The 22,868-nt window shown below is 35.2% G+C and overlaps 1 protein-coding gene across 2 annotated transcripts in view; it reads left to right on the top strand.

Annotated features, from left to right (window-relative positions):
* EPC1 (enhancer of polycomb homolog 1) overlaps window positions 1–22,868 on the top strand; it is a 91,542-nt gene that overhangs the window by 58,374 nt on the left and 10,300 nt on the right. For both annotated transcript variants that reach the window (XM_046679117.1, XM_046679118.1), the window contains exons 2-10: window positions 1,915–2,074; window positions 14,286–14,431; window positions 14,831–15,037; window positions 15,564–15,712; window positions 16,893–17,052; window positions 18,121–18,294; window positions 18,376–18,465; window positions 18,546–18,694; window positions 20,393–20,745. In XM_046679117.1, the coding sequence (XP_046535073.1) occupies window positions 1,915–2,074; window positions 14,286–14,431; window positions 14,831–15,037; window positions 15,564–15,712; window positions 16,893–17,052; window positions 18,121–18,294; window positions 18,376–18,465; window positions 18,546–18,694; window positions 20,393–20,745 (1,588 nt within the window). The remainder of the gene's footprint in view (window positions 1–1,914; window positions 2,075–14,285; window positions 14,432–14,830; window positions 15,038–15,563; window positions 15,713–16,892; window positions 17,053–18,120; window positions 18,295–18,375; window positions 18,466–18,545; window positions 18,695–20,392; window positions 20,746–22,868) is intronic.

The following is a 22,868-nucleotide window of genomic DNA, read 5'->3' on the forward strand; positions in this document are numbered from 1 at the left end:
TGTTCGTGGGCATTAAGGGCCAGTAGATATGACAACAAACTATACCAAAGTGTGTGAGGGTACAATCAGCCATCAGTCATCCCTTCCACCCCCCTACACAAAGTTTCTACCAGATCCCAGGAGCCATTAGGCAGCCTGAATCAAAGATCACATTGAGTTATAAAAAGTATTTTTTTTACACTGCCTAGTTTGTGACTGTATGATTTATACCTGTTAGTAAACATGGCAAAACCGTAAAGGAAAAGATTGATAAATTTGACTAATAGAACTTTCCTGCCTGGAAAAAATACTCTAAACAAAATCAGAAGTCAAACTTTAGGAGAATATTTGTAAAATTTATTACAAGAGGCTAATTTCCTTAATGTTAAAAAGGAAATAATCTACGTATTTAAACATCAATGGGAAAAAGAAAAGCAGCTCTTTTGAAAATGAGCAAACAGCAGCAATGTTTAAAGGAAGAACAACTTTACTATCATTGTCAAAAAGTTAACCTGAAATAACAAGATGGGTGATTTCAGAATTCAAAAGGGATGGTAAGAAGTTGCTACAAGGATGATGGGGATATATGTTGTTGTAACCTCATATACCCTTTGAGCACTTCCATTTGTAGTTGTCCTCCAGATGCTTTCACAAGTCCACAAAGATGTCTTGTATTCAAAAGTACAGGAATGGTTTTTGCATCATTTGGGGACAAGAGTAGGCATTTAGGTTCTTTCCAGGGTATTTTTCCTATCAATTAGTGTCTGATTAAATAAATTATGGTATATCCATATAGTGAAATACAGTGCAGCTGTTGTAAAATTTGTAGTAGAGGTATCAGTGTGAAAGATCTCCAGGATATAGCGAGTGAACCAAAGCCCTAGGGATAAAGCTCTGTATGTTGCGTAGTAGAATCCTATCTGTAAATTAAAAAATATATATTTTATTAGTATATATTATTAACAGAGGCTACTTATGAGGACTGGAATTTTTTCATACTGTTGGAATGTTTTTCATCCTTGAACTTGTATATATTTAAAAAACTAGTTTAAGGTTAATAAAATGTTGGCCAAAAATCGGTGATGATCAGGCTGGGTGAGAGCAGATATTTTTATGACAGCTAGTGGTATCAGAAACTGGTAAAGTCTTCCTGTGTGGTGACTAAACCAAACCTTATTTTGAGCACCTGTTAAATGCCAGGCATTAAACTAAATATTTTATGCGCATTTATCTTACTTAAGTCTCCAATCAACTCTATAAAGTCGATTCTGTTTTTCTCTTACTAGAGGAAATACATTTGGAAGGCTGGATAAAGTGCCTTGCCTGGAGGCACAAACTGCAGAGCCTGAACTTTTCATTCCCTGTGCTTACTTCAGTACTGTTCAAAAAAAGGCTCTGGAAGTTCATAAGAAAGGTTATTACTCCAGACAAAAGACCAGGCTTGAATTTGTGTCAGTATCATTAACTAAAAATGGTGATGATAATCTCCACCCTTGGAAATGATTGTATTAGTTAATTTGTATGAAAGTACTGTCTAAGTTTATAAAGCAGTGTTTGAATAGGAGATGAGAATCAATAAAATATTTTTTATACGTAGCCTTCTTTCTTCATACAGTAAGTTCAAATGTTTTAACCCTTTTCTTTTTTTAATCTCATCTATCAAATGCAAAGTTGAAGTAACAGTTTTAGTCAACTTTTTAGAATCTTCTGTATAATTTAACTCAATTTTGGTGTAGTACCTTTTCTTAAATTGAGGAAATATACAGCATATCTAACAAAGTCTTCTCATTTATACTTAAAATGTTTTTACCACTAACTGTGTTGTTAGCAGCATCCTTTCAAGACTAAACAAATGAACAAAAACCTCTTCATAAAGCTATACATTCTGTTTGCTGTTTTTTTAATACATAAATGTACCAATTTTCCTCTTTTTAGGAACACCATCTTCAGCGGGCTATTTCAGCACAGCAGGTGTATGGCGAGAAGAGGGATAATATGGTTATACCAGTTCCAGAGGCAGAAAGTAATATTGCTTACTATGAGTCTATATATCCTGGGGAATTTAAGATGCCAAAGCAGCTCATTCACATACAGCGTAAGTAATTACTCTTTTAATAATTATATTTTCTATATTTACTATCTTATGTAACTCTTGGCAGATTTTTATCTGTTCAAGGCCATTGTCGGTACCCATTTCATTGACCAGCATCAGCTTGAAAGTTATTAGAGCCCCATTTTCAACTTCTAAAATTGTGCTTGAGATTTCTTCCTGACAAAAAGGGAGAGCATTTTCATCTAAGATTTCTCGTTTCATCTCAACATGGGATCTTATGCTACTTTAGGACAAGTAGGATAAAGAATATACCTCAGGTATAGAAGTTTTTTTTACTGTTCAGAAATAGTTATATTAATAGCCTTAAAGAACTTAATGAAAGTCAGGAGTCAGCAGACTTTTTTTGTGAAGTTAGTAAATCTTTTCTCTAAAGATAGTAAATATTTTAGGCTTTGTGGGTCATTCAGTCTCTCTCTCACAGCGGTTCAGCTCTGCTGTTGTAGGGCAAAATCATCAGTAGATAACACGTAAAGGAATGGACGTGGCTGTGTCCCAGTAAAAGTTTGTGGACAAAGACAGACGGCAACCCACTATTGGCCCATGGGCCATAGTTTGTCAAGCCCTGATCTTTGTTGCTACTAATTTTTTTAGTTCAGTGTTCTAATTGGTGGCTTGTTTCACTCGACAGTGATAGTTCTTTATTAGAAATGATCCTGTAATAGCTATCACTTTTGGTGATGAACAGCTGAGAGTTTGTAGACTTAAGGGAATGTATTTCATGCTCCCAATCCCCAAGTGGTTGACAATTTAGACACATAGTTGAAAGGTTACTAAGGTAAAATTGCTACAGCTTTCATTGTTGTCTTGTTGACCTTTGTGATCAAGACGTTATTCCAGGGACCTGTCTGAACTTTTTTCAGGACAGTATAAATCATTTAATTTTTATTTTTCTTGCTAAGGACATAGAGTGTAGTTTTAAATAGTTTCTAACTCATTTAACCTTTTCTTCATATGATCTAGTTTCTGTCCTGAATTCTAAACACTTATTTTACTATTTCTTAAATATGAAAACCAAAAATAAACATGGTGCCCATATTGGCTCTTATCAGTACTATATTGGCATTTGAAATTTTAAACTTGCGGTATTTTTTCTCTCTGTGACTTGAATCTAACCTTATTGATTTCCTTTAGGAAAAAAATTTATTTTTCCGATTTACTAAAGGTTACTTTGAAGTGAGCCAAATAAGTGGTATGTGTTTTCTTGCCCACTCACATATTTAATTACATATAAAATCCAGACATTCTAAAAAATTTGATCAATATTAGAACCTAAAAATTAGTTCTCTGGAAAATCATGTCAATGTGAGTTACAAATCTGATCCTTCCTATATATGTTAACTGGAGCCACATTGTAAGATGATATAGCCTGTGGCTGTGGAATACAAATGCATGCTGTTAGGTTAAAGCAGGGTTGGGTAACATAAAATTGCATTAATCAGGAGCCAGCCCGGTGGCGCAGCAGTTAAGTGCACACGTTCCACTTCTCAGCAGCTCATGGTTCACCGGTGCAGATCCCAGGTGCGGACATGGCACCACTTGGCAAAAACCATGCTGTGGTAGGTGTCCTCGTATAAAGCAGAGGAAGGTGAGCATGGATGTTAGCTCAGGGCCAGTCTTCCTCAGCAAAGAGAGGAGGATTGGCAGTAGTTAGCTCAGAGCTAATCTTCCTCAAAAAAAGAAAAATATATAGAATTAAAAAAAAATTTCATCAATTTACATTATCGTTATTATCAGAAAAAGAATTTGAATGTGTGTTTCATGGATAGACTGCTTATTGATGACCAAAATCTACAGAACACATTTTGCTGGTAACTAGTAGATTAAATTATGGTCAGAAAAGTCAAAAGATGCTGTATTAAAAAAGGAATTGACTTTGCTGACATGGTAATCAAATAATAGTAATAAAATGGCAGCAGAATTGTAGCTTATTAGAGGAAAAAATGTTTTAATCAGTACAAATTTGAAGTATGTTGTCTTTGGAAATATGTATACATTGCGTTATTAATATAGACCATCAGCTAAATTAGTTAGCCGCCATTGAATTTCGTTTTAACTGTTGGTTTTGAATAATTATAGATTCACGAAAGGATATGTGTAGCCTTGTACAATCACCACCAAGATCAAGATCCTCAGTGGTGTGCCATCACCACAAAATTCCCTCTTGTTACTCCTTTATAGCCAAACCTATCCCTAGCCCCTGGCAGCCGCTAGTCTGTTCTCCATCTGTATAATTATGTTAGTTCTGACTTTAACATAAATGGAATCATGCAGTATATATCCTTTTGAGATTGGCGTTTTTCTCTTAGTATAACATCCTTGAGGTTCATCCAAGTTGTTTCATTTCTCAGTAGTCAGTCCTTCTTATTGCTGAGAAGTATTTTGTAATACGTATGCACCACAGTTTGTTTAACCATTCACCCATTGAAAGACATTTGGGTAGTTTCCAGTTTTTGACTATTGCAAATAGAGCTGCTGTCTGTCAACATTCATGTACAAGTTTTTGTGTGAACATAAGTTTTTATTTCTCAGGGATAAATACCTATGAGTGTAGTTGCTGGCTCATCTATTTTTAGTTTGACAAGAATTTCCACAGTATTACCCAGAGTAGCTGTGCCATTTTACACTATCACCAGCAATGTATGTGCGACCAGTTTCTCCTGTTTCATTGCCAGCATTTGGGGTTATCACTGTTTTTTTGGTCTTTTTTTTTTTTAATTTTTTATTGAGTTAATGATAGGTTACAATCTTGTGAAATTTCAGTTGCACATTGTTATCTGTCAGTCATGTTGTAGGTGAAACCCTTCACCCTTTGTGCCCACCTTCCACCCCACCTTTCCCCTGGTAGCCACTAATCTGTTCTCTTTGTCCACATGTTTAAAGTCCTGATATGAGTGGAGTCATACAGAGATTGTCTTTCGCTATCTGGCTTATTTCAGTTAACATAATTCCATCAAGGTCCAGCCATGTTGTTGCAAATGGGACGATTTTGTTCTTTTTTATGGCTGAGTAGTATTCCATTGTATATATATACCACATCTTCTTTATCCAGTCATCTGTTGATGGGCACTTAGGTTGCTTCCACGTCTTGGCTATTGTAAATAATGCTGCAGTGAACATTGGGGTGCATGGGACTTTTGGAATTGCTGACTTCAAGCTCTTTGGATAGATACCCAGTAGTGGGATAGCTGGGTCATATGGTAGTTCTATTTTTAATTTTTTGAGGAATCTCCATACTGTTTTCCATAGTGGCTGTACCAGTTTGCATTCCCACCAGCAGTGTATGAGGGTTCCTTTTTCTCCACAGCCTCTCCAACATTTGTTACTATTTGTTTTAATTATTTTTGTCATTCTAATGGGTGTAAGGTGATATCTTAGTGTAGTTTTGATTTGCATTTCCCTGATGATCAGCGATGATGAACATCTTTTCATGTGCCTATTTGCCTTCCCTGTATCTTCTTTGGAGAAATGTCTGTTCATGTCTCCTGCCCATTTTTTGATCCGGTTGTTTAATTTTTTGTTGTTGAGTTGTGTGAGTTCTTAATATATTATGGATATTAAGCCTTTGTCGGATGTATTACTTGCAAATACTTTTTTTTTCTCAGTTAGTGGGTTGTTTTTTTGTTTCAATCCTGTTTTCCCTGGCCTTGAAGAAGCTCTTTAGTCTGATGAAGTCCCATTTGTTTAGTCTTTCTATTGTTTCCCTTGTCTGAGAAAACATGGTATCCGAAAGGATCCTTTTAATACTGATGTCAAAGAGTGCACTGCCTACATTTTCTTCTAGAAGCCTTATGGTTTCAGGTCTCAGCCTTAGGTCTTTGATCCATTTTGAGTTTATTTTGGTGAATAGCGAAAAAGAATGGTCAATTTTCATTCTTTTACATGTGGCTTTCCAGTTTTCCCAGCATCATTTGTTGAAGAGACTTTCTTTTCTCCATTGTAGGCTCTCAGCTCCTTTGTCAAAGATTAGCTGTCCATAGATGTGTGGTTTTATTTCTGGGCTTTCAATTCTGTTCCATTGATCTGTGCACCTGTTTTTGTACCAGTACCATGCTGTTTTGATTACTGTTGCTTTGTAGTATGTTTTGAAGTCAGGTATTGTGATGCCTCCAGCTGTGTTCTTTTTTCTCAGGATTGCTTTAGCATTTCAGGGTCTTTTGTTGCCCCATATGAATTTTAGGATTCTTTGTTCTATTTTTGGTGTTTGTTTTTTTTTTTTTCCTTGAAGAAGACTAGCCCTGAGCTAACATCTGCTAATCCTCCTCTTTTTGCTGAGGAAGGCTGGCCCTGAGCTAACATCTGTGCCCATCTTCCTCCACTTTATATGTGGGACACCTACCACAGCATGGCTTGCCAGGTGGTGCCATGTCTGCACCTGGGATCCAAACCAGTGAACCCCAGGCTGCCGAAGCGGAACGTGCACACTTAACTGCTATGCCACCAGGCCGGCCCTATTACTGTTTTTTATTTTAGCCATTTTAATAGGTGCAGTGATATCTCATTGTACTTTAAATTTGTACTTCTCTAAATGGCTAGTATGTTAAACATCTTTTTGTGTGTTTGCCATCTTTATGTCCTCTTCGGTGGAATGATTGTGTGTCTTTTGTCCATTTTCTAATTGGATTGTTTTCATCTTGCGTTTTGAGGATTTTGTTTTGTTTATGTATTCTAGACACAGTGTCTTTGTCATATATGTGATTTGGAAATATTTTCTTGTGGTATGTAATTTGTCTTTTCATCCTCTTAACAGAGTCTTTCACAGAGCAAAATTTTTTAATTTTGATGAGATCCAGTTTATCAGTTTTTTTCTTATGGACCGTGATTTTGGTATCAACTCGAAGAACTCTGCCTTGTCCTGGGTTCCAATGATTTTCTCCTATGTTCTGTTCTAGAAGTTTTACAGTTTTATGTTTTACATTTATGTGTATGATCGATTTTGAGTGTGATGTTTAGGGCGAGGGTTCGTTTTTTTTCTTTATTTGTTGTTTGTGGGGTTTTTTTGCCTCTGGATGTCCACTTGCTCTAGCACCATATATTGAAAAAGCTATCCCTCTTCCATTGATTTGCTTTTGCTTCTTGGCCAAAAGTTGCTTTATAACTTTCATCATACAGATTTGTTCATGTTTTCTTAGATTTATACCTGTGTTTTATTTTCTTTGGAGCAATTGAAAATGGTAATGCATTTTTGATTTGGATTTCCACTTGTTCTTTGTTAGTATGTGGAAATGCAAGTGAATTGTGTGTTGATCCTTTGTCTTGTGGCCTTAACTGAAATTACTTATTAGTTCTAGGAGATGTTTGCACATTCTTTGGGAATTTCTACATAGAAAATCATGTTGTAGACTGCAAATAGACACAGTTTCATTTTTTCCTTTCCAATCTGTATGTCCTTAATTTCTCTCTCTTGCCTTCTACTGGCTAGAACTTCAATACTGTATTAAGGTATAGTGAAAGCAGATATCCTTGCCTTGTTCCTGATGTTAGAGTGAAAGAATTCAGTCTTTCCCCATTAAGTATTATGTTACCTGTAGGTTTTTTGTACTTAGTTTTTATGATACTGAGAAAATTCCCTTCTATTCCTGGTGTACTGAGAGTTTTTATCATGAAAGGGTGTTGAATTTTGTCAGATGCTTTTTCTGCATCAGTTGATAGGATCATGTGATTTTTCTTCTCTAGCCTGTTGATATGATAGATTACATTGGTTGATTTTCAAATATTGAACCAGCTTTACATACCTGGAATAAATCCCACTTGGCTGTGATTTATTGACTTTTTAGTACGTTATTGGGTGGGATTTTCTAAAATTTTATTGAGGAGTTTTACATCTAAGTTCAAGAAAGATATTGGTTGGTAGTCTTTTCTTGTGTTCTATCTTGTCTGGCTTTGGTGTTAAAGTAGTACTGGCGTCATAAAACAGGTTGGGAAGTGTTCCCTCTTATTCTATTTTTGGAAGAGATTGTGTGAAATTGATATTAATTCTTTAAAAATTGGTATTCGCTTTTAGTATTCTACAATAAATAAGAAAAAGCCAATTATAATGTAAATTTCTGCAAAGTTAAAATTGAGTCTTGACTGCTAGGTGGTCCAGTAAATTGCTGAAGGGTACATTGCCTCAAATTACATATATGGACTAGTTCATTTCAGTTCCCCTAGTTTTTATTTTGTAATGTTCTTAAACTAACAGTACACAAACTATTCCTTGGAGTTTTTAAGATGATAATTAGTATTCTCTAAAAAAGCAATGATCAAATATGGTTGAGAATTATTGTGTATTATATTCCCCTCCCCACCCCCAGAGTCATAATGCATATTACCATTTTTGTAGATTCTGGGAGTCTTGTGGTTAAAAAAAGTTTCTTTTGGGGGCTGGCCCCGTGGCTGAGTGGTTAAGTTCATGCACTCTGCTTCAGTGGCCCAGGGTTTCGCTGGTTTAGATGCTGGGTGCGGACATGGCACCACTCGTCAGGTCATGCTGAGGCAGTGTCCCATATGCCACAACTAGAAGGGCCTACAACTATGTACTGGGGGCATTGGGGAGAAAAAGCAGGGGAAAAAACGTTTCTTTCAACCCAGCATTTTCTAAACGTATTCATTACATGTTTTCTGGTAACATTTCATTGAACATTAATTTGGAAATCTCAACTTTATTCTTGTCTTCAGTTGGCTTAGGAAAGAGATCATAATTTTCTTCCTTTAATCCTAGTCAGAGCTCTGAAGGAAGAAACCCATATTAGAACCATTATCCCTTTCTTTAATTACAGACTGTAGGTAACCTTCTATGCTATTTCTCTGAGTGCTACTCGACACCTCCTCATCTGAAGGGTCTTAATGTTGGTGCTGTTTTTATTGGTGATCTGTAAGGCTTACAGATTATACAGCTACGACTTCTCCTTTCCTATTTATATTGGAAGAAAGGACAAAGCAGTTCTGATGAGAATAGACAGGAACAATTCTCTCTCCCTTCTGCTTGAGTCTCAAGGCTCTCCTGTTAATCCTCACAGGAAAGCTTTTTTAAAAGGGCAGTCTTGGTGTATATTTGTATGTGTATATGTTTGTGTATAGATATAGATATATGTATTTCTAGTTCTATGCACTGGAATGGCCAAGAAGCAAAAATATTCAGTGGCAATGAGAACACCTAACACCTGTTCTTTAATTCAGTCCCCACTAAATGGGACCAAGAATCTGTGGAGAAAGGGCTGATTCCAAGGCTGGGGCAGGGTAGGTACAAGACGAACCTGGAATGTCTTATTATTCCAGAAATAAAGCACTCAAAACAAATGACAAGGGTGTATCGCAAGGACACAGGAGTTTCCACTGGCTAATTCTGGGACACTTTAAGCAATGGAATAATTAAGTACAATAATGAATTATTAAACCATTGAAAAAGTAGTTATTCATATGTCCACACCGATAATAGATAGATAGATGGTAGAGAAGAGCAGTCTCATGCTTTTACAGCAGAGTGCCAAGAGCTGAATGCCACAATGTGGAGACAGTGCTGGAGTTGGAAATTCATTTTTGCCACACCATAATCAAGATTGGTTCACACAAGAATCATCAATCTGTGCTCAATATAAGAGGAAATTTTGATGAGAAGCAGGGTATTTGCATGGTCTTAAGCTTTCCCCACAAACTGCTTGTTAGTTACAAGGGAGGGGGAAAAAACAAGTAGTTTTTAACAGTGGAATAATCGGGCTTTTCTTGACTGGTGATCAAAATTATCTTCACTTGTGAGGGACAGATGAACATTGTATCCCTCTAGATCTGGTACCCTGAGCAGGACAAAGAAGGTTGAGTATGCCAACTAAAAGTGTATAATCTAATCACAATGGGAAAAAATCAGACAGACGCAAAGTCTGAGGAATGAACTATGACTGCTACTACTACAGTCCTGCAGAGAGAGCTGTTTCTTCAAAAAACTGTCAGTGTCTTAAAAGACACAGAAAGGCTGTGGGAACGTCCCAGATTCAAGGAGGATAAAGAGACAGCAAAAATAATACCTCATCCTAGACTGGCCGTGCTGGCGGAGGGAAATGTTATAAATTATTGGATCAGCAGACAAAATTGGAATATAGGCAGGAGATGAAATTGTTGTGTGAGTATAAATTTCTGAAGTAGATGACTGTACTGTGAGTATATGAAAGAATCTCTCTATTCTTCTCAGGAAATACTCTTGGAATTATTTAGTAGTAAAGAGCCAATATGAATCTAATTTACCCTCCAGTGGCTCAAAAAATAAATACACTCAGACGCAGATACACACGGAGGGAACATGCACATGCAAATGATAAAACATACGGAATAAAATTTTAACAGTAGGTGAATCCGGGTAAAAGATATGCAGATGTTCCTTGTGCTATTTTTATTTTGCACCTTTTTTAAGTTTGAATTTATTTCTAAATAAAAAGATTTAAAAAAATAGATCCTTGTAGAACCTACTTTTTTATTACCTCTCAGAATAGATGTATCCTGTCTTTATGCCCTTATTCTGAAAGATTGCATTTTCTCTTTCTCTTTGCCTGCCTCCACATCCCCCTACAACAGACATTCTTCTCCTGTTATTCTAGCACTACTTTCTGACAGATAAAATCTAGAGCATCAACCACAAACTTTATCTACAAAGGATTTCAAATCTTTCAAATCTGGTAATCTCCATTTATTCTCCCCAAGTATATTCTAGAAGTAACTTGAAGCCCTCTTGCTTATAAATCTAAAGAAATTGAACAATTTCATATTCCAGCTAGCCAGTGATAGCTTTGTCTTCTTAGGTCTAAGGCAAAGATGTCAAATACCTACAACCCCATAGTAGATATCACTATTACAGCAGTTTTTTCTACTGCTCAGAATTTATTTCAGGAGCTTTGTAAGTAGATATTACCAGTCATTGAGAGTTAGTCCTTGAGTTGAAACCTATTTACCATTCCTGGTCTGAGAAATTTCCCCCTAACCTTGGATAGTGTACCTTCTTTTTAGTCAGGGATTACATTCTGTTCCTAATCCACATTTTATGCCATTTCATGGACCCAAATATCCTTTAACTATTTGCTTCCTGTATTTTTAAAACACTATTTGGAGTTATGGATATACGCGCCCATGCACACTTATTCTGAGCCATAATATGGCATTTGTTACATAGACATTTATATATATATATATATATATTTCATCTCTATTACTGGACTCTAAGTAAGAGGGCAAATACTATGGTTTTTACCACTTTGTATCTCCTTTAAAAGTAGTCTAATCAATTTATATGTACTATTGCGTTCTTGTTGCTTGGATTTATTTTCTATAGCATTTTCTCCTCCATCTGTATAGTATACTGTGTTTTGTGTAACCATACATGTATCTAAGTTTATCCCTATCAGGATATTTTTAAAGGAGTCAGCTTCTACCGTATGGCTCCTATTATTTAACAATTATTGGCTAGCTAGGTCTCTTTCAAACTGGCAGAACCTGATTGGAAGAGGCGACACATTTGCCTGTTTCTCTTTAGACCCTGTTTTCTACTTTGAACACACTCAATAACATGGCCCAGAAAATTTGAAGATACTCCTGTTTCTAGGAACGGGATGAATAGGTTACGTCTTTATCAGCTGCAGTTGAGCTGTCAGTTGGAAGCTGTAGGTTTGGCTGAAGCTAAATTATGCTTTAATCATTGGTTATAGTTTTTTGGTCAAATGAATTCCTAAAGTGAGTTTTTACATGTTAGCTTTTCTCTAGGGCTTTAATATTTTATATCTGAACAAGATTTGGTTCTCCTTATATTTTAAGATCTTGGTGTTTGCACCAACCAAAAGAAAAGCTTCTTGCAGAGGCAAGAGCAGTCTGACTCTCAGATACTCGTTAACCTCAGTGGCGCTCACTGAGCTCCCTAGGATAGGAATCTTCCTTTCCAGTCTTGATTCCGTTCCATAATATGTTGGATGTGACTTGTCATTGATCATATAATGTATGCCAGAGGTATGTCAAATGTATTTTGATAATGCAAAAAAGTAAGGTGATACTAGGCGAGCTTGTTTAGTTTTTATAAATAATTAAGCTTTGTAAATGTCATTTGATCTAAAGAAAAATAAATTTTATAGTGGAGGATGCCGAAGTAATGTATAAATGAGACCTTAAAAATATATAAAATATACCCTTACGAAGGCAGAATATTGCTAGTTGGTCCTTATCAGTTGCCTCTGGATTGTGTGGATCACCACTCTTCAATAGCACTTTCACTGATGATAGAAATGTTCTGTAATCTGTGCTGATTGGTACAGCACTAGCCACCAGCTGCTGTGGCTATTTAACACTTGAAATGTGGCTAATGTGACTGAGGTACTTATTTTTAATTTAATTAAATTTAATTAGCCTTATGTGACTAGTGGGTACCTTATTGAACAATTTAGTTAGGGACCCAAAAAAAGTGTTTTTAATCCAAGAGTCAGTTTTAATCTACTTTGAGATCTCTAAAAGCTCTGTTTACATAGCAGTAACAAACAGAATTAGATCATGGAAAATCATAGAGGGCCTATGGATGTGAGAAACATGAGTGCAGAAATGTTAACATATAGAGATTTTTATGAAGGAGCCAAAATACTTATTTTAATTAGAAGTGCGGTATAGGTCAAAATGGAAAATGAAACATAGTAGTATAATATATTCAATTCTACAAGTATTTATTGGATTCTTCTGGGCCAGATACTATGTTAAACTTGCAGCAGGGATGGCAGATTTTGGGCGGGCAAATGATCCCCTCTTGTACCTATCACAGACATGACTAATGGATGACTGCAGAGTTCTTCAGGTTTTTTCCCGTGCTTGAATAGAGGTAATATCAGAATGCTTTTCAGTAGAGTACTGCAAGCCAAGTTGGCATACAAGAGAATATGTTTAATGTCTCTGCACTAGAGGTACAGAGATGAATAAAAAGACACAATAATGCCTTCTCTCACGGGGATCAATCATATTCTAATACTGTACAAGTAGATTATGGGGTGTGTATAGAAAATAGTACAAAAGAAGGGGAGTGATCTAGAATGGGAATTTTTAACTCTGGTTGCCACAAGCTTTTAGGGATATTTGAATTGCAAGATGTTGAATGTTAATAAAGTCTGTTTTTCTGTGGAGACGGTTCATAGCTTCTAAAAAAGATAAAAATGGTTAGGAACCACTTATTGGGTAGGAGGCAGTCAAAAAAGGGTTCCACAGGAGTTTATGTCAGATTGGGTTTTAAAAAGATTAAATACTCATTTGCTAGGTGGGCAGGCAGAAAATAGTTAATGTCAAGGCCTGAAGACGTGAAATAGCATGCTGTGTGAAATTTGATCCTGCTCAGTCGTAAAGTACTGGTGAGACTGGAGAGGCAGGGTCCAAAAGGGCCTCAGACAATTCCAAGGTTTTGGATTCTGCGGTGATGAGAAGTGAAGAGGAGGAATTAAGTGAGGGGAAGATGAGAAACAAATTTTAATATCATGCTACTTAGTATTTTACTTAAATTATCTTCAATCTAGTTTAATTTTGATAAGAAATTGAATGACATTTGATAATACAGTGTAGAGCACTGGTTCTTGCCCTTTTTTCCAAATCTTGACAAAGATAAGAAATACCTCACATTTCTATCACCATGACATTGGTTCTCATGAGGGAACAAACCTCCTTAGCAGGAATGCATTCACTGAATGATAGCTAGAACTGTTATTGGCATTGGCTTCTAACACCTCAGCTTTAAATACCACTCCCTAAGCTTTTGGTAAAGTAGTTAAGTAATCTATAAAATAGGACTTACTCTGGAAACAATCTTATTTAAATACCTTATCTTTTTATATTATGTCGAATCATACGGAACTGCTGATATTTTATCACTTTTGAGCTACAAAACTTTCATATAGTTCAGCCCAATATATTTAATAATCTCTTATGTTCATAATGGGCTTCCAGATTATTTGCCTTTGGTGGTGGGGGAAAGGGGTCTCATCCATTTATCACTTGTATCCATATTAACAGTAAAGATAATCTCCTTTCTTAAACTTTAAATGTGGGAAACATGTATCTGTAAGCTTAGATTGTGAGTCTGAAAACAAACTCCAAAATAATTCTTTCTTAGTTCTTTAGGAAAATCTATGCCCTGTTCTTATGTAGACATCTGGGAGAGGTTTTTGTTAGTGGATTCGCACAGTAAATGATTGCTTATGGTTTCTTCTGTCAGCTTTTAGTTTGGATGCTGAACAGCCTGATTATGATTTGGATTCTGAAGATGAAGTATTTGTGAATAAACTGAAAAAGAAAATGGACATCTGCCCACTGCAATTTGAGGAGATGATTGACCGTCTAGAAAAAGGCAGTGGTCAGCAGGTACAACTTCATTGTATATATAATAAGTGTGTGTATGTATCTCTGTGGAAACAGTATAATGTTGGGGAAGGGCTAAGTGAGCAGGCTCGGGAGTTAATTAGCATGAATTCATATCCCATCTCTGCTCATTACTAACCTGTGTAATCTTGAGCAATATGTTTAAATTTCTCTGCCTCAGTTTCCCCATCTGTAAAATAGAGATAAGCATCATAGGATTGATGTGAAAAATAAATAAAATAACGTATATAAAGCACCTGGCTCAGTGTCTCACATGTATAATGAGTCCACATGTTCGCTGTTGTTAATACTGTTACTTTGATTATTGTCATTTAAATTTACAAGTACTTTTGAATCTTATATATGTATTATATGAAAATGACATAGTGATTTTACATTTAGCCAGTCAGTCTGCAGGAAGCCAAACTGCTGCTAAAAGAAGATGATGAATTAATTAGAGAAGTTTATGAATACTGGATTAAAAAGAGAAAAAACTGTCGAGGGCCATCTCTCATCCCATCAGTAAAACAAGAGAAGCGAGATGGTTCTAGCACAAATGATCCTTATGTGGCTTTTAGAAGACGTACTGAAAAAATGCAGACTCGAAAAGTAAGTGAATTTAGGAAAAATTTTTTGTAATTCCTTTAGATGTGAGAAAAATTATTTGTTAGGCATGAATATCTCAGTATCTGAAGGCCGTGTTTTAATTTGTGGGTTTTTTTTTTTTTTTTTTTTTTGCAGTAACATTGGATTATAACATTATATAACTTTCATCTGAATATATTTAATACATTTCCAATTCTATGTCGATTACAGTCATGTTCACCACCCAAAAACTAATAATAATTATATTTGTGTTTTAAATAGACTTTTATACAAGATAATGAAAAATATTAATTTAAAATAAGTCAATCTTAAGATTCATTATGGAGCTGTTAGTGACATATTTTAATGTTAATCCATTTAAAAATCATATACAAAATTGATTTCCTGGTGATTCATGCTCCCTTTCAGTGTCTTTAAATTCTAATGTAATCCTTCAAATATATATATTCTTATATATCAACAGCCATGCTTAGAATGCCACTAGTTAGAAGTGCTTATTGAGATTAAACAAGCAACTTCATGTTTGCAGAATCGCAAAAATGATGAAGCATCTTATGAAAAAATGCTTAAGCTGCGTCGAGATCTAAGTCGGGCTGTTACTATTCTAGAGATGATAAAAAGAAGAGAAAAGAGTAAAAGGGAGCTATTGCACTTAACACTGGAAATTATGGAAAAGAGGTAAAGTTTATTTTAATAGTGTTAGAAAGTATAGTACCATTAGCATTTTCTATATTGAGTTAATTTATTTCATAAGCAATTATCTGTAACTCCAGAAATATCTTCTTTTAATAAGAGAAACTATTTAAATGTGTGGTATGGTGTACCTTCTATACTTCTGCATATGTTCCTCTCTTTATTTTCTTTAAAAGTGACTCGGTTCAGTAAAATTAAAATCTGCCAGGTAGGTGCTGACCCTGTGGCCAAGTGGTTCAGTTTGTGCACTCTGCTTCAGTGGCCTAGGGTTTTGTTGGTTTGGATCCTGGGTGCAGACCTAGCACTATTCATCAAGCCATGCTGAGACGGCATCCCACATAGCACAACCAGAAAGATCTACACCTAGAGTATACAACTACGTACTAGGGGGCTTTGGGGAGAAGAAGAAGGGGGGAACAAAAGAAGATTGGCAACAGATGTTAGCTCAGGTGCTGATCTTTAAAAAGAAAAAAAAATATACACCAAGTATTTCCATTTTGAAATCTTATTCTTTTGTCCTTATTTGAGTTGTGTGTGGGGCAGTGAGGGAGAACATTTGTCAATTCTCAAGTTTTTATTTCATTCACTAGATGGTACTGAGGGTTTTTTTTTTTTTTAACATATACTGGGTTTTTTAGCAGAAATATGTAGAAGGGAAGGGAAACGGCCCATAATCTTAACACTCAAATAACCATTCAGCAAGGCATACAATGAAAACTTCAAGCCTCACTCCCCTATTTTTTAGTCCCTATGCCCAAAGAAAACCACTATTAAATTCTTGTGATTCATTTTAGAAAAAATAGTTTTATAGCACAGGCAATTCAAATTAGTAGAAAGTTCCACCTTGCCATTTGAGGCATTAACTTCAACATCTTTACCAAATCTTTCACCAAAATTGCTAAGTTAAAATTCAAACCTTTGGTTTTTTCCCACACTCATCTATTTATTTAAGATAAAGCTGTAAGCCAAAAAGTAAAGGAGGAAACAAAGGAATTTTTCCGTAGTCTTTAATTTTAGTAAGCATTCAGCAAATAGTCAAAGTTTAACTGTAATCTTACCTGAAGTCTAATCAGTGTTTATAATTATATATCTGTTAGTTGTTAATAGTCATAAGGATAAGTACTTACAGAACTAACTTTTTAAACTTTCTTTTTTATAATTTCAGGTATAATTTGGGTGACTACAATGGAGAGATCATGTCTGAGGTTATGGCACAGAGACAGCCAATGAAACCTACTTATGCCATCCCCATCATCCCTATTACTAATAGCAGTCAATTTAAACATCAGGAAGCAATGGATGTGAAGGAGTTTAAAGTTAATAAGGTGATAAAAATTTTCTTGATAATAGTACCTGATAATAGAGTGCTGTTTTATCATTAGAATCAGAGTGAAAAAGAAAAATACATATAAACTCTACCGTGAAATTTGCCGCAAAGCCAGCTTTTAATTCAAGATAGGCCTGTCGATACAACAGTGGGAATTGTAAAAAGAGAGATCTTTTAGTGTAATAATTCAATTTTTAATCATTAATTTTTCCCAAAAAACCATAATGCCATAAAATTTGATATAAATGCATAAAACCTGATATAAATATTTAACATATTTATATAACCACACTTGCCATGATCTTTTTCTTCCCAACAAATATCATTTTTGCCTCTAATCTTTCTTTACTATTGCTTCCTCCACATCAAATTCATACCTCACCTAGCCTTTGCCATCACCTGCCATACGTTTCTAACATGCACTATATTCATTAGCTCAATCACTCTTGCATCTATATTTTATTTTTGTTTCTTGTTTAATGGTTTCATATCATTATGCTCTAAAACTGTTCAAAATTCAGCACTCCAACAAGCCTCGTTCAGCTGGCAAATCCTTACTATTTATTTTTGTAACACCTCAGCATTATGGCTTTATTTTCTGCTACGTTCACAGTTATCTGAAGTTTGCTTTGTGTATATATAAAATCGTTTTCATTATTATTTTCCCCATATTGATTTGTTAATTCTTTAGAGTAAAGACTAGATGTCCCTTTTTTTAAATTCTCTGTAGAATTTTCATAAAAAATTAAGAGAAAGATACGGAACCAGCAGTAAATATTTTAATTGCAGTTATAGATTTCAGAAGCTAGAATACTTCTAGTCTCTTGTACTTTAATTGAAACAAAATACTTTATGAGATTATGTTTAGGTTATAGGAGCATATTCGTGTTTTCACAGAGACCAACCTCCAAGGCTTTATAAGATGACAAAACATCAGTCTTGTATCTCTGATGAGTATGAATGCCTTCTTTTTAGACTTCTTTTTAAAACTTTCCCAAAACTGCAGGTTTGTTGAACACAGTTCCAAGCTGTACTAGTGTTTTATTAATTCATGACTTTATTACAGCAAGATAAAGCTGATCTTATCCGACCTAAACGTAAATATGAAAAGAAGCCCAAAGTCTCACCGTCGCCTGCTGCTGCTGCTCAGCAGACGGGTCCTGCTGCACTGCCCGTCTTTACTGCTAAAGACGTGAATCAGTACGACTTTCCCAGCTCAGACGAAGAGCCTCCTTCCCAGGCGAGTGTAAGGGTCTCTCTGGGAAGATGGAGAGGGGATGTAGGAACTCACATGTTTTGACTCGCTTCATTTTGTTTAAAGGTTTTGTCTGGCTCTTCGGAAGCTGAGGAAGAGAATGACCCCGATGGTCCTTTTGCTTTCCGTAGGAAAGCAGGCTGTCAGTACTATGCTGTAAGTTTCAGCCTCTCTTTTTAAATAATAAACTGTTTACGTTTAACTGACAATAAAATAATTTGGATTTCTCTTTTAAGCCTCACTTAGACCAAACTGGCAACTGGCCTTGGACTAGTCCTAAAGATGGAGGATTAGGGGATGTACGATATAGATACTGCTTAACTACCCTCACCGTACCCCAAAGGTGTATTGGATTTGCACGAAGACGGGTTGGGCGTGGGGGAAGGTAAGGTATTTTCTGTATTCCTAGCATAGGGATGTTTTAGACAGTAGAGTAATCAAATCTAAAGTTTAAAGTGAGGTAATCCTTCTAAATAGCTCATTTTGTTCCAATTTGCATTCTTCACTGATTTTTTGACTGAAATATTTTGCCGCTTTGCTACCTGGTTCTTATACAGCCGTAGGTTTTAATGCATAACTAGTGGGTCCCTCGTGGATCTGCTTTTCTTCCCAAGATTGTAAACTTCAGATATCTGTGTCCTCAGGGATAGAAGTCTGAGAAAATGCAGCAGATGAAGGCAAGTGTAAGTCATAATTGCATAAATCACATTAAGTTAAAAGAATTACAAAATCTCACTAGGCCCCAGTGGCCTGGTGGTTAAGTTTGGTTCACTCCACTTTGGTGGCCCACGTTCAGTTCCCAGGTGTGGACATACACCACTCGTCTGTCAGTGGCCATGCTGTGGCAGCAGCCCACAAACAAAAAGAGGAAGATTGGCAACAGATGTTAGCTTAGGGCGAACCTTCCTCAGAAAAAAAATATTGTTCAAGAGTTCTGGGAGATAATTGAGAAAAATGATTAAATAGGCTGAGAAATGTCGTATATCTAGTATTACTGAGTTGTTTAACTCATCAGTGAAAAGGCTTGAGTTTGCATGCATGATCTGATTTTGACCTCCCAGTCAGGATCTAATCGCTCTTCTTCCTTTGTTTAAACATGGTAGAACCCCTTCGTACTCTAGCTGCCTTTATGTGAGAAGGTGTGTGGGGGGAAGGAAGGAATTGCAGAATGCGTAAAATTGAGGAAAAATTTCTTCATATATAATGTGAAATATCAAGGTGTTTTCAGGAAGAAGCCTAAGGGTATTAGCTTATGATAAATTAATGGCTTATACATATGTTTCTTTCACTTTTGAATTTTAATTGCAATTTTTATCACTTAAACATTAGCTTGGAATTATCTGGGCACTAAAATACATTTTATTTAGTACTTTTTCCCCCATCATTACATTGACTTCAATAGTAGTGAAAATTCTCTATGTTGACTGTATTTTATTCTGTACTGGCATTAAGCGTTAATCAATGTTAGGGTGTTAGTCTTTAAGATGGAGTCATTTATAAAGTTTATATAAATAACAAAAATATGTCCTCTGGAGTTTTATATCTCCAATATTTCGTCTATAAGAAATTTTAATGGTATAAAATACCCAAAGGTATTTTAAGGGTACTTATTTTAAATACCCTTACCCCCCACCACCACCCCAAAATGAAGTTTTTGTTTAAATAGAGAACAGGGATGTTAGCAACATTTTATAAAGTGTTCTGTTGCTTTGTAATGGAAGTAAAAATCTTTGAATGAAAAGCAATTTGGAAAGAAAAATACTCTTATGTTATCAGTAACTTATACTGGTAGAGAAACCCATAGAACTCTTGGAAGACTCTTGCTATTGTAAAATAGACAGTATACCTTATTCTTTAAGATAGATTGTTCTCTTTAATTGGATCGTTATAAAGTAAATACAGAACCTTTATTAGAAATTGAGATTTTAGCCTATAGAACCAAATATTGAAATAATCAAATTTATAACTTTTAAATATTCAGTATGAGATGGCTTTTTGGGAGCTGGGAGGAAAAAGAAAAACCTTTTCTATGTAATTTTTGAATAGCTATTTCAATCTATGTTTCCTGCCTTGTTTTTCATAGGGTCTTACTGGACAGAGCTCACTCAGACTATGACAGTGTGTTTCACCGTCTGGATTTGGACATGCTTTCCTCACCACAACATTCTCCAGTCAATCAGTTTGCCAATACCTCAGAAACAAATACCTCGGACAAATCTTTCTCTAAAGACCTCAGTCAGATACTAGTCAATATCAAATCATGTAGATGGCGGCATTTTAGGCCTCGGACATCATCCCTACATGACAGTGACAATGATGAACTCTCCTGTAGAAAATTATATAGGAGTATAAATCGAACAGGAACAGCACAACCTGGGACCCAGACATGCAGTACCTCTACGCAAAGTAAAAGTAGCAGTGGTTCAGCACACTTTGGTACGTTTACTTGTTATGATATACGTTTCTGTAGAAATGTCAGGTTCATCAATTTTTTGAATATGTGGTCTATTATATTACAGCTAAAAGTTCTTTTCTCTCAAAATAGTTAAAAAAAAAAAAAAAAGACCTAAGTTTAAAGTATTTATTTGAGTCTGTTTGTACGTGTGTCTTCATTTAAACATACCCACATACAAAGGTGGTTTATTACTCTTTAATGTATGACATTTGTTTCCTGGATGCACTCTGTGAACCACAAGATGTAGCAGTTATATTTTCAAATAATATGAGAAGAAAATGGACCATAAATTGTTATTGTTTTATACTTGTACACTTCTCTAGTCTTTTACTTAGCTTGTTGATAGATATGCAAAACCCTGTCTGTTGACACAGTAATTCAGAATAATTTATAAGAAAGAAACTAATTTTTCAGAAAAGAGTATTTAAGTTAATGGATTATTTTAGTAATTTTGGAAACATTTTCAGGTAATATCTACCTTAGCATTATGGCTGCAATGTGAAATGAGTCTAAATAAATACTGTCTACTTAAAATATTCCTAAAATTTTAGCTTTCTGTTTTAAAGCATAAATTTGTGTTATTTGAGGCATATAGATTATAGAAATTCACTTAAAATTATGTTACTACAGATTTTTGTAAAGACAATTTAAATACAGTTTTTGAAAGGACTATAAATTTATTTATTCTGCCCCGCTAATCATCTGGTAAGGCAACAGTTAAACTTTCTAATAAATATGAAAACATGCTTCTTATTCTTAAAGACCTCCAGAGATTCCATAAAGTGATTTACTTTGTAGTTAGATAAAACGTACTTCTATGAAATGGAAGTCTTTCAGCTCATAAGAAAAATAATCACGTTTCAGAAATCAACTAGACGATAATCTAAATTATTCTGAGGCCTAACTGGTTATATATAATCCCACTAATTTCAGAGTGTGTATCATGAAGAGTTAATTTCTCTCTGCTTTTATAGTCTTAAAAATCAAAATGAAGAATTTTTCAGTATAAAAGAGGAGTTATATATAGTGAGTATAGAGATTTTAAAGATATAAACTAGTATATACCTTTTTTTAAACTGCATAAAATTTTTTGAGACTTTTCACAGAAAATTGGCGTGTTCCATCAATCCCCATCTTCCTCATCTCTTAAAAAGAGAAGTTGAATTGTGTAACTATCATAAGAATCTTCTAATGATCTTTTTTATGTGAATTGTTTTCTAGTACTACTTAACCACTGATACTGTAAAACTTACTTGATTAGTTTGCCAAAGAATATGAAAAGGTGAACATTGAACGGTGGTGTTACCCACAGTTTAGCTGAAAAAAATCTTTAGTAACTGTGTAATTTTCTTTTTAATCATTTTCCTTCCCCTAAAATGTGATACAACTTTTAAAAAATGGGTTTATCAATTTTTTTTCTGTGGCAATCATTTTCAGTTTTCCCTCAGTTTACTAGGTCTTCCTGTCTTTCTAGAGAATAGATGGCTACAGATTGCTATAGGATAATGCTTTATTCTTTTATATTTGTGAGTATTCCAAAAACTGAAAGCTTTTCTCTTTATGCTCTATAAAGTATATTACAGTGGGGTCGTATCATATGTGCATTTAACTTAAATGAATTCAACTGTAAGCCCCTGGAGAAAAAACCAAAAGTTAGTAGTTCAAATGTTATACAGGATTCTAAATACAGTTCTATCAAAAGAATGTCATCTCCGTGTGGGCCACTCCAGGAATGGGAGAAGTGAATCTGTTATTACTCCTCTTGCAGCATAAGTGCCTGCATTGCCTCCTCATCCACAGGTTAAGCATCTTACCTTGGTTAGTGTGATTATAGTTTTAAAGATAAATTTTTTTTCATATAACATGGCCCCCAGATATAAACCAAACTATTTCATCTGGTAGTCAGCCACAGAAACTCTGATCGAGTCTGCTGCCAAAGGAAAAACGGGCTGTGGTCGGGCCTTTTGAAAGAGATGAGTCTCCATCGTGGTACACCCTAAAGGAATTTTCAAGGCTTAATTTTTACCCTGCTGACTTTAGAACTTAACCATTGTATGAGATACAAGTCAGTTAATGCACTTGCCTGCTGCTTAACCCAAATGTG

Source organism: Equus quagga, chromosome 12, assembly GCF_021613505.1.
Source record: "Equus quagga isolate Etosha38 chromosome 12, UCLA_HA_Equagga_1.0, whole genome shotgun sequence".
Taxonomy (NCBI): domain Eukaryota; kingdom Metazoa; phylum Chordata; class Mammalia; order Perissodactyla; family Equidae; genus Equus; species Equus quagga.